Source organism: Hipposideros armiger, unplaced genomic scaffold (assembly GCF_001890085.2).
Source record: "Hipposideros armiger isolate ML-2016 unplaced genomic scaffold, ASM189008v1 scaffold_114, whole genome shotgun sequence".
NCBI classification, from domain to species: Eukaryota; Metazoa; Chordata; class Mammalia; order Chiroptera; family Hipposideridae; genus Hipposideros; species Hipposideros armiger.
In genome coordinates, this window is record NW_017731464.1 from 974,586 (window position 1) to 986,494 (window position 11,909).

The 11,909-nt window shown below is 56.5% G+C and overlaps 1 protein-coding gene across 3 annotated transcripts in view; it reads left to right on the plus strand.

The window, feature by feature from the left end:
- The window catches only part of CYP26B1 (cytochrome P450 family 26 subfamily B member 1), a 20,236-nt gene extending 10,263 nt beyond the window's left edge, over positions 1-9,973 (plus strand). For all 3 annotated transcript variants that reach the window (XM_019647641.1, XM_019647643.1, XM_019647642.1), the window contains exons 3-6: positions 3,580-3,855; positions 4,086-4,241; positions 5,876-6,160; positions 6,477-9,973. In XM_019647641.1, the coding sequence (XP_019503186.1) occupies positions 3,580-3,855; positions 4,086-4,241; positions 5,876-6,160; positions 6,477-6,869 (1,110 nt within the window). In that variant the 3' untranslated portion in view covers positions 6,870-9,973. The remainder of the gene's footprint in view (positions 1-3,579; positions 3,856-4,085; positions 4,242-5,875; positions 6,161-6,476) is intronic.
- Positions 9,974-11,909: the final 1,936 nt, after the last annotated feature.

Sequence of the window (11,909 nt, forward strand, 5' to 3'; positions counted from 1 at the left end):
TTGCTGGGGAAGCCAACATGGGTGGGGGGAGGGTTTCCAAGTACATGCTGCAAGGCAGGGGCCCACCCTGCCCGAGTCTATGCCTGGGAGTTCCCAGGTCTCCCCATCCTCTGCCCTCGCTCTCCCCAGCACCAGCCCTGGTGGAAAGTCCGTACCTGCTGCTCCCTCTGCAGGGTTTTTGCCTGGGCCAGGGCTGGTTTCCGATGACCTTTGTCCGGCATTCTTGGCTCACTTTTGGGAATTCCGAGGGAAGCCCCAGAGGGAGACAAAGCAACCCTGGCTCCTGTTACTACTGTGGTCAGGGCAGGCAGCTCTGGGGGCTGGGAACCCTTCCCCTCTTCACACTGAGTGGCTCTACCGGGCAACTTCCCACATGCCCGAGTCCTGACCCCGCCCGCCCCATCATAGCCTCCCTCTGCCCTGGCCAGCACCTCCGCCTCCTCCTGGCCTTTGTGGTGGGCGGTGGTTTCTGGGCTGCCCTGACTTTGGGAAGTGCCCACGTTGTGAACCCTGGGCACAGACCCAGGGATGAGGCCCTGGAGTTTTCCCGGCGCCTGGGAGGGCCCCGTGCCTGTGCAGCAGCTGGGCTAGAGGCAGGGGCGCAGACTTGGTGACCTCTGAGTGAAACCCCTTGGTCCCGGAGTGCCTGCAATCTGTTTTCGCTTGGCTACACATTTGGGTAGTTTCTCTACCTCAGGGAGGCCCTGAGGAGAATCATGGGACAGCCAGGTAAGAAGGGACCCAAGAACCTCCAGTTAGACTTCTTGATGGGTGGGTCACTATAAGAGCCTTGCTCCTGGCTGCAATTCTCTTTTCAGAAGCCCCAGCCTGGGGAGCCTGCAGGTACAGAGTGTAGGTGGGTTTCCTGGGGTCATTCCAGCTCCTGACCTTGCTCCGGACCCCTTCCCACCTAGAGGCGAGGTCTGGACTGCCTGCCCTTGGAGTCCCTCTGCTCAGTCCCTGGTCCCCTTGGGTCCTCCCTGCCCTCCTTGGCCCCAAAGCTTGAGAAGGAGCTATTCAGGCGGCCATCACTAGAGGGCGCAGGGAATGTAACCTTTGTAGCAGGGCAGAGTTTGTCAGTGGGTTCCGTTTGGGCACACCTGGGGATGCACTGGGGGCCCTTCGGTAACCCTAGATGCCCCTCCTAGGCCACTGTAGCCCATGTGGGGTGTGTGAGTGGGGTCCTGGCAGGCACTTAGCAGGTGAATCATGCTGTGCAAGATTTTGGGCTTCTTTGAGGGGATAGCATCTACTTAGGGACACGTAGATACGGCGTTTATGTGCTCTGTACAGCGGAAGGAGAAAGAGCTCAGCCTGGTGCAACCCCTTCATTTTACAGATGAGGAAGCTGAGGCTAGGGAGGAACTTGGCCATGGTCACACAGTAAGCTGGCGGATGATCTGGGGTTCAAACTCAGGTTTCTGGGCGCCCAGCCTGCGTTTAACCACCACCCCACTGCATCTTAGAGCCTAGCTGGCCTTTGGCTTTGGCCTTGGCCGGTTTTGGTCAGTGTGGCCTCTGCCCTCTTGCGCCCTCTGCACGCCCACCTTTGAACGCAGGTCTTCCTTGCGTTGGGGGCCCTGGAGGCCCTGTCCCCTGTCCCCTCCATGATGGCACTCGTCAGTCAGCCCCGGGCTGGCTGGCTGTGGGCCAGGTATGGCCTCCCTGTCCCTGCGTGTCCTCACCTCCAGCCTCCCCACTGAGGCCTGGTAGCCACAGTTACCTTTCTGCTTCCTTGATGACCCTGCTCGGCTCCCACTTGCCTCTTTCCGATCACCCTGTGGGCTCTTTGCTGTTCTGCAAGAGCTCTTAGTGGGCTGGTTTTGGGCTCTGGGGACAAGGCCCCCACTCTCACCCCATAAGACTCTTTGACCAAGAGCTGAACCTGGAACCCTAAGGACACTAGGGCGGGGTGCTGAGGCAGACAGCACTGCCTTTATCCATAACCCTGTGGAGGAGGGTGGAAGCTGAGGTCCCCCCTGCAAATTCCCAGGACCCTGAACTGAGCAAGGTGTGAGCGACCCACGCAGGCCTGGGCTGCCCTTGGCCATCTCCCATCGGTCTACCTTTCAGCTGTCCCTTAGTAGCAGGAGCAGCCTCAAACAGTGCTGGCTTCTCTGCCCCTCACTGGCGGCCTCCTTCCCTCCCTCCCTCCCTCTGCCCACGGGGAATTTCGGAATGAAAGTGCTATTGTGAATGCCTGGCTGGGCCACTGAAGGGCCAGCACTGTTATTTCTGCAAACCAGCCCTCCCATTAGCCATGCAGGGCTGAGGCCAGGAAAATGTTACCTTTTCCTTCTCGAGCTGACTGCAGGGGAAATTCTCACATTTACAGTTTGTGCGGTGGTTGTGTTTGGGGGGCAGAAGGGGAGGGTGGGCGCGTGTGTGTGGTTTGCTTGGAGCAGGGTGAGGGGGCTGGAGAAATATTTGTCTCCTTCCCCTACGCTGCCCCTCCTCCTCCCCCTCCCCGTGACCTTCCCCTTGGTGCTGATGGGGGCCACTGCCTTCTGCTCTGGACTCTGGACTTTGGGGGTTGGAGGAATGGAGGTTGTCGGTTACAAGTGAGACCCACAGGCCATCAGTAAATAAACTAACATTCTCCCCTCTCCTATACACCATGACAGCAGCATGACAAACGTGTGCAGGGGCATCTGGGTGAGGAGGGGCAGGAGAGCGTTACTGAGGGATCCGAAGGACTGAAAGCAGGGCAGGTAACAGCAGAGACTCGTTGAGGACTTAAAATGGACCAGGAAGATGCAAGGAAGTAAAAGGGCTTCTGTGTGCCTTTGTGATCTTTTGGGGTAGAAAACCTGGCCCCCATCCCCCTGCCTCCAGACCCGGCCACACTGAAGACATTTTGATGGCACAGCTGTTAACAAACTCCCTAGGATCCCTACCCAGTAGGTGTTTCCCAGAGAGTGAGAATACATTTTGGTCTCAGGAAGCCCTTCTTGCAGTCTAGCCTCAGACTCCCTTGTTCTCCCATCAGTGGAATAGAAGAGCCACCGATTGACTGCTTTCCACCTCTTCCTGTCCAGTTCACTCACCTGTGCCACACTCCTCCTTGGTATTTCTGCCCTGTGGCCTGAGAGTTTAAGAATGGGCCTCTGCAGTGGAGGGCAGCCTCCCCTCCAGCACTGCCCAGACTCCTCTGTTGCCCCCATGGCTTGTACAGCCACCTCACCTGCAGACCTACTGGCAGCTGGACTGCCCAGTCCCCTGGGCTTTGCCATTGTTTGGAGTACGTGCTTTTCTGAAAGTCAAGACAGGAGATGATAGCTCAGGTCACTCTGTGAGTGACGTGGAAGGTCTTGACTTTGAACAAAAGTACTTAGGAACTATGTTTTAATCCTGTTCTTCCCCTGCCACTCCCCACCAAGACACAGGCAGTGAGAGGCGTTCCGAATAGGGGAGCCAATGAGGGGACTGTCTGGGTGACTGAGGGGGGAGCTTGGACGCATGAGGACCTTGAGTTTTCCCCAGTCGAAGCCATGGGACCCTTGCTTCCGCCAGGCCTCCGGGAGCCTCGTCGGCAGCCAGAGCCTATCTGACCAGCTTGCCCACCTCTCTGCCCTATAGGTCTTCTCCAAGATCTTCAGCCATGAGGCTCTGGAGAGCTACCTGCCCAAGATCCAGCTGGTGATCCAGGACACACTGCGGGCCTGGAGCAGCCGCCCCGAGGCCATCAACGTGTACCAGGAGGCACAGAAACTCACCTTCCGCATGGCCATCCGCGTGCTCCTGGGCTTCAGCATTCCCGAAGAGGAACTCGGGCATCTCTTCGAGGTCTATCAGCAATTTGTGGAGAATGTCTTCTCCCTGCCTGTCGACTTGCCCTTTAGTGGCTACCGGAGGGTGAGCACCCAGGGCCTGGGAGGAGAGGAGATGGTCATCCATGGGCCCCCCTTGAGGGAGGGGGTGGCCTACAGAGACAGAGGGGAGTGTCAGTGGGAGGATGGGGTGGCCTCTGTGAATGAGAGGGGAAGTTCCCATAGGGGTCCCCTACCCCGCCCCACTTTGGAAGAAGGCCTATGGTGGCCCTGCACTTACCCTTGGGTGACAGGATGGCCTCCTTCTCCCCTCAGGGCATTCAGGCACGGCAGACCTTACAGAAGGGCTTGGAAAAGGCAATCCGGGAGAAGCTGCAGTGCACGCAGGGCAAGGACTACTCGGACGCACTGGATATCCTCATCGAGAGCAGCAAGGAGCACGGGAAGGAGATGACCATGCAGGAGCTGAAGGTGGGGGCCCTCCCCTCCAGGCAGCACGAGAGAGCGCCCCACGTCCCACCCTGGGGCTGCCCCAGAGTGGACAGCACCGGCCACTTCTACCTTTTCTAGTCCCATTTCACAGGGACTATTTCTGAGCAGCTGTGGTGGCCATCACTGCATGAGGCTGGGGGCTAAGCCCGAGGAGGGACCATATCCCTGCCTGCAGTGCACACAGTCTGGTGGTAGGATGAGAAACATCCACAAGGGGTGGGGCTGCCCCTTCTCTCCCCACGACTTGCTGTGCACCCAGTCCTTGTGGTGAGAGGGTCCCCTTGACACTGAGCCCCACGCCCTCCATTCCGCTCACCGGGCTAGCTACCATTTTGGAAAAGATGTGACAAATTGGCCCTTAAGAACCTCTGAATGGACTCAATGTCAGCGATGTTTGTTGACCCCTCTCCCCCTCCCTCCAATCTTTACATTTTCATGACCCCAGTAGCCCTGGGAGGTCACCTAGGGAAACTCAGGCCAAGCCACGTGAGTGAGGACAGCCCAGCCGTTGGGGAAGAGCTGGGGAGGTTTGGACCTACCGTGGGTCTCTTCCCTTTCTCACCAGCCTTTTCGAGTTGGTGGCATTGGACACCCTCCCACCCTGCCTGGCACTTGTGAAGCCCACTTAGGCTGCCAGCACCAAGGCTGTCCACTCTGAGAAGAGCTTCCTTCCCACCCTTTTTTAGGATGGATGTCTCACCTGAGAAGGGACCCATTAGTTCATCCTTGTTTAGACTCTGCCACCCACAGCTTGCCAGGTGCCTGCAGAGACTTATCTCAGGCCTTTCTGTCCCCCCAGTCTTTGCTAACCCCTCTTCTAGCTTCATCTTTCTTCCTGATGAGTCAGGAAGGAGCCCAAATGACTTTACTATTTCACAAGAAGTTTTTGACTTGTAGGTGGTGCCATGGCAAGTAAGGGACCCAGGTCCCTTCACTCCCCTCTCTGGGCCCAGTGTCCACATTTGTAAAGTGCAGGGTTTGGAATGTAATGACCTACTGGGCCCTGTCTATGGGGCACACACGGCCCAGGCTCCTTGCTCCCCAGGGGACCCTGGCGGAGTCTTTTAAGTCCTCTGTGGACCGTCCCCCCTCAGCCTTCTCACTGTAGTCTCATCCCAGGTCCTCGCGCATGTGGCCCCGGACTGCCTCCCAAACGTGTTGTGCTCCTAGGAGTGGAGGAAGGAGTTGGGGCTGCAAGGTGGAAGGCTGGAGTTTCAGCCTGGCACTCCCCCACCCCACTCACCCGCACAGTGCCTGGCTCCTTGGGAGCTTTTCCATATTTTTGTGAGCTCACTGCACTGATTAGGCTGCTGGGGCTTAGTCCCCCCAGAATCCAGCAGTGAGTTAGAAGTGGCCCTGCCCCATGGGACTATCAGGCTAGTGCCTCTGCCCTGGGTTGCAACAGTTGTATCTCCTGCCAAGTCAGGGGACTGGCCATCTCACTTGTGTCCATCGTGGCCCAGATGCCCAGCAACGTGAGGCCTGAGGAAGTAGGCAGGACCCAGCTAGATGACTCGGGGGCATGGGGGACCCTGGCAGAGTGGGGCTGCCCCCAGGCTGGGCCTGCCCGGCTGAATCCACATTGCTAATGGTGCCTGTCCTTTACGTTGCAGGACGGGACCCTGGAGTTGATCTTTGCAGCCTATGCCACCACTGCCAGCGCCAGCACGTCACTCATCATGCAGCTGCTGAAGCACCCAGCTGTGCTGGAGAAGCTGCGGGAAGAGCTGCGGGCCCAGGGCATCCTGCACAGCGGCGGCTGCCCCTGCGAGGGCACGCTGCGCCTCGACACGCTCAGCGGCCTGCACTACCTGGACTGCGTCATCAAGGAGGTCATGCGCCTCTTCACGCCCATTTCTGGCGGCTACCGCACCGTGCTGCAGACCTTCGAGCTTGATGTGAGGCTGGGCCCTTGGGGTTGGGGGGTGGTGCCGGGGGCTGGCTGATGGGAAAGACCAGACTCCCCCTCAAGGTACCTCAGTCTGATGGGAGAGACCCCATCCCCAAGCCTGGGTGTCACATGTGAAGTTGCGTGTGGACATTCTGTAAATAAGAGACTGGACTAACATGTTGAGGGGTGCTGGTCAGGTGTGGGTGCCCACAGTGGGGTGTGTCCAGGGACATCTGAGTGGGGGACTGGCAGGCAGGAAGTCCTGGGCCCCCTCAGCCCTCCCCTGGCTCTCAACGCCCCACCCTGCCCCATCGTGCCTCCAGGGTTTCCAGATCCCCAAAGGATGGAGTGTCATGTACAGCATCCGGGATACCCACGACACAGCGCCCGTGTTCAAAGACGTGAACGTATTTGACCCCGACCGCTTCGGTCAGGCTCGGAGTGAAGACAAGGACGGCCGCTTCCATTACCTCCCCTTCGGTGGTGGGGTCCGGACCTGCCTGGGCAAGCACCTGGCGAAGCTCTTCCTGAAGGTGCTGGCGGTGGAGCTGGCCAGCACGAGCCGCTTTGAGCTGGCTACCCGGACCTTCCCCCGCATCACCTTGGTCCCTGTCCTGCACCCCGTGGATGGCCTCAGTGTCAAGTTCTTTGGCCTGGACTCCAACCAGAACAAAATCCTGCCAGAGACGGAGGCCATGCTGAGCGCCACGGTCTAACAGGGCCTGGCCCACACCCCCACCTCAGCCCAGCCAGGCCATGGGGTGGGAGGAGATGGAAGGGTAGAAACCTGTGTGTGGGAGGGAGCTGGAACCCAGGGAGGGGGGAGCGGCCCTCATACCTTGCCCTCCCCTGTCCCCCCTCCCTGGCAAATCCTACCCAAAGCCAAAAGGGCCTCCTTCTTCTGGGGCACAGGGCCCGCCTCCTGGCTCCTGCTTTTCCCAGTCTCTCTCCAGTTCCCACCAGCTTAGCTCCTGGGACAGGGCATGGCTGGGGGCTCTGCATGCCCACTACAGTGTTACATGTCAGTTAGCTCACACTGCAGCGTTCGCCTGTGATCTCCCCAGTGAGCCCCTCCCTTCCCATCTCATTTGGACCCTTTTAGTTTGAGGTCAAGTGGTTGACGTAGGGTGGGGGAGGAAAAGAGGTGTCCTCTTCAGCACCCGTCTCCCCTCCTGCCTCTCCTCAGACTGGGGCATGTGCCCCTCTGGGTGTGCGCTAAAGAACAGCATCCTGGTATAGAACATGGTCACTCTTGGCGGAGACAGGGGCTACAGCCAGCCTGGAGGGGTCCCACCCCTTTGCCAGTTTGGACATTTGAAATTACCTATTGCTGCTACTTTTTCTCTCCTCTGACCTTGGGGCAAAGGAGCCCCAGGCTCTGTCCTCCCAGCACCCTCCCTGGTGGCCCCCGGCGTGCGCACAGCACTGACATCCCCACCGTTCCCCCAAGCAGCCTTGAGCCCACCCTGCTCCCCTGTCACACACACCCAAGGCCCTTGGCTGATATTTATTCACTGATATAACCGAATCTTGGTGTTACTGGGGACTGGAATAGCATCTTCTCTGTCCCCTAGCCGCCATCTCAGCTGTCCTGGGGAAGGACTTCTGCGAGTGACCCAGCCCTCCCTGGCTAAGGGTTGAGCAGCTCCCCCAGCCTCCAGACTTGCTATGGGTTCAACTTCAGAGCTTCACCCCGGGGGTAAAACCCAGCGCCTCTGCCTTTGTGCCCTGGTGGAGATGGGGACATGACCCAATGCCTCCCTCCCTGCTCTGGCAAAAATGTGAGGATTGGAGGCTGCCACCATCTCCTGCATAGTCACTGTTCTCCCGGTGCCCCCTACTCAGCTAGTGCGCATGGGGGAGGATACGGGTTCTTTCTTCTGATGGGAGCAAGGGCCTCTGTTGTCCCTTCCTTAACCCTCACCCTTTGCCCTTGGAAAGATGTCCTTGAAGTCCCTTCCCACCTCTATGCCACTGTCTGCTTAGCCCAGCTCAGGGGTGTGGGGATGAGATGAAAGCAAGGGGAGGTGAGTCGAAGGCAGTGCTTCCTCAGAGCTGACTTGGGCCTGGCCTCTGCCCTGGTCTTGAGGCGGCTTCAGGGGAGGCTGCAGCAAGAACCGAAGAGGAGGAGGAGGAGGAGGAGGAAGAGGAGGAGGAGGAGGAGGGGGCAGGTATGTGTGATTTGTCAGAAGTGATTTGCTTGAAAACTGGCCGGTCAGGGGAAAGAGGAGTAGTTTCTGCCTCCGGCATTTTGAGTGTTGGCAATTTAGAATGCCTCCTGGGGCCGGTGTGGGGCCTTTGGTGAGTCTTCAGTGATTTTGTCTGTTTTCGGATTTTTCTTTGCTTTCCATGTTTCTCTATTGGTTTTTGATGTTATAAAAGCAGTGAATCTTTTTTACAAGAAAACGAGAAACACAGAAGAAGATGCTTGCCTCTCCAAGCGGTGACCACTGTGACGGCTCAGTGGCCGCCCCTGACGGTGTTGAGTGGGCAGATCGGAAGGCGCCCCCACCCCCCCAACTTTGGCTTTTACTCACACCAACCCGGTGGTAGACTTTATGGGAAAGAGCTCACACCCCCTGGACTGTCCTATAACCCTCTATTCTTGAGTGTTTCATTTGGTTCCTACTTTTTCACTATTAAAAAACAGCGTAGAACAGACATTAGTGGCAAAAATCGACATTTTAAAAAACATAGTACATCTCTCAATTTCTCCACATTCCGAAAAACAGGCAAAACTGTGGAAAGACTCGTCAAAGCTTGCAAAATAGCTGCATGGTGCAGCAGAATTGGTCACCCACAAAAAAATCCCAGTGTCTGGAAGGTTCGTGTGCCTTCGAGCTGACCCAGTTTGCCCCAAACCAGCCAGTCTCGACTGAATATCTAGGAATGCAGTGAGTGCAGCTTCAGACAGGAAGCCCACCGGCTGGCCCTGGAGAGGGGTGGGGGGTGGAGGGCTGGAGGGCTTTGGAAGGCCTCAGTGGCCTTCTGTTGGAGGGACCTGCCTGGGAGGGGCAGAGAAAAGGCTGAGGGGGATCCCTGTGAGGGAGGAAAGAAGGATCATTTGTCCCGCTGGGTCTCAAAGGCAACAAGTAGAGAACTGAAGAAAGCTCTTGACTGGCTGACGGGAGGGTTCCAATGTCGAAATTCATCCATCTCTCCTCTACGTGTCCATCGTGTGTGTGTGTGTGTGTGTGTGTGTGTGTGTGTGTGTGTAGATTTTATAGACATAGCATTAGATGGGTGATGTTTTCTCACTTACCATTCCTAAATATTGTAACTTGACATTAAAAAGACAAAACCCCACAAAACTCTTCCTGCCACGGGCTTGCAGATTGAAGCACTTTCGATGTTTTGGGCGCTGGCGTTTATGTTCTGGGCACCATCCTGACCCTGCCCAGATGGCTATAATATTTTATACACAAAACTTTTTTTTTTTTCATAAATGTTATAATTTTGTGTCTGTCTTTATAAACTATTATAAGTACTATTTTTGTTATAATTCAAAATAGATATTTAGTATAAAGTTTTTGCTGTTAAATATTTGTTATTTAGTAAAATATGAATTTTTCTCTATTGTAAACATGGTTCAAAATATTAATATGTTTTTATCACAGTTGTTTTAATATTGAAAAAGCACTTGTGTGTTTTGTTTTGATATGAAACTGGTGCCGTGTGAGTGTTTTTGCTGTCATGTGGTCTTAATCTGTATATAATATTCCATGTTGCGTATTAAAAAATGAATGTTGTGCATTTTGTGATTTTGAAAGTACTCATTGTGGCTCTTTTATAGGCTTCCATAATAAACCGTGGGGACTCACCCTTGTTTGGCTCTCTGGTCTCTGCCTTCTCACTGAAAGGGTCCCCCCCCACACACCATACACACCCATGTTCCCTTCAGCAACACCCAGTTCCACCTGCTAAGCAGGAAGTTCTTCCCGGAAACATTTGTCCTATGAGGCCAGCCTGCCATTCCTTGTGCATAGGCACAAGAGAAGTCCGTGGCAGTGTCTTTCGAGGAAAAGGGGAGGAAAAGGTGTCGCTGGACTACCACTGGCCCCAGAGGGGCCACTGGGGGAGGGAGCAGCTGGGAGCCAGCTCCCCTGGCAGAGTGTGGCCATGACTGGTTGGGCGAGGTGTCTCCGTGCCGGACGCAGTAACCCAGAGCGCTCAGGACCTGTCCTCAGAGTCCATCTTGTTTACACTGATGTCCATGGCCACATGACGAATTAAGAAGCAGAATTCAATTCTCTTTGACTCCCAGCTCCACACCCCACAAGGCACTTCTCAAAGGCTGTTTCATGGGTGTTGCAGGATCAAATAGATTCTCTGATCAAATAAGTTTGGGGGAGGTGTTAATCTTAGGTAGGCAAATTCTTTCACTGCAGGACTTCTCAGGACCTTGTGCCCAAAGACAGACACACTAAAGGGCAACATGGTGTAGAGTGGACCCGGGTTGCAGGGCTCCCTGAGCCCATCTGATGACAAACAGTTGTGCTCTTTGCAAATTATCAACTGTAAAAAGCTGCTCTGTGCCCTGACTGTCACAGAGGTTGGAGGTGAAGCCAGCAAAGGGCATGAGATTCAGTGCTGACAGAAGAATGTCTAGGGCTATTCCCAGGACTCAGGGGCTGTGGGTAGGGAGGGAAGGCAATGAGAGACAGAGCCGTGGCCCCCAGAGCTGCACCAGGAACCAGGGAGAGAAAGGCCTCACAGTGCCCAGGCTGGTCGGAGCCTCTGCCATGCCTGGTCCCCTCCCCACAGCCCGGGGAGGGAAAACCTCCCCGGAGCGGGCCTGAGAAAGGCCTTTTTGTGGCTGCAGCATTTCTTTTCTATTCAGTCAGTCAGACCCAATCTTGGCTCAGAATTCCCGGGTGCAGACACACCCTGGGCCTCTCCCTACCTGGGTCACAGAGCCTGGCCACCCAGAAGAGAAACACCAACATCTTCCAAACAACGTCCCCAGGGCAGGACACTCAGCAGCCCTGACCATCCCCATCCTTTGCCCTGTGCCATCTTTCTGCCTCACCTGCCTACTCCCCACTGTGCCCAGGCCTACTCCCCCTGAGCCTTAGCCCCAACCTCTACCCTCCCCAGGGTCGGGGGAGAGCAAGGGTCAGGTCCCCCATTTTCTATAACATAAAGCAGAGTCTCAGAGTGACAGGGACTTTCCCACGGCCTCACAGAATCACAGGGTCGTCCCTGTGCCAGAACCAGACCACCTACCCCAACCAGCACATGCCCACTTGGAGCGGTTCCCTCAGACAGAGGCCTCCAGGGTAGGTAAGAGGCAGCAGTGAACACCCCACGCTTCCACCAGGAAACGTGCCAGCAGGAGGTAGTAGTTACTCAGAGTGTGAATTCCGTCGCTCCTGGTGGAATGTCCTGTGTGGCAGCAGAGGTGAAGAAGCGTGGTCTTTGGGCTGCCCTCAGCCTGACCGCCCTGCCACGGGGTGGGAGGGCCCAGCTGGGCGGGTGGCATGGCCTGTCATCACCCAGCCTGTCCGTGCCTCTCTCCTGTGGGCCCGAGAGTCGGTGACGTCTGCCTGCCCGCCTGCCCGCCCCACACACGGCTCACTGCCCCCGGGATCTCCTGGCCTGGAAGGAGAACACAGGCTGTTGTGGACAGGCAAACACGGCTGCTGTTTGTCCAGGGATTGGGGCGCCAGTTTGGTGGGAACTTGCAGACCGCACATTCTGCCACCTCCCAGCACTTTTCCAAAACAGCCTGGCCTTGGCTGGGCCTGGCTGCCAGG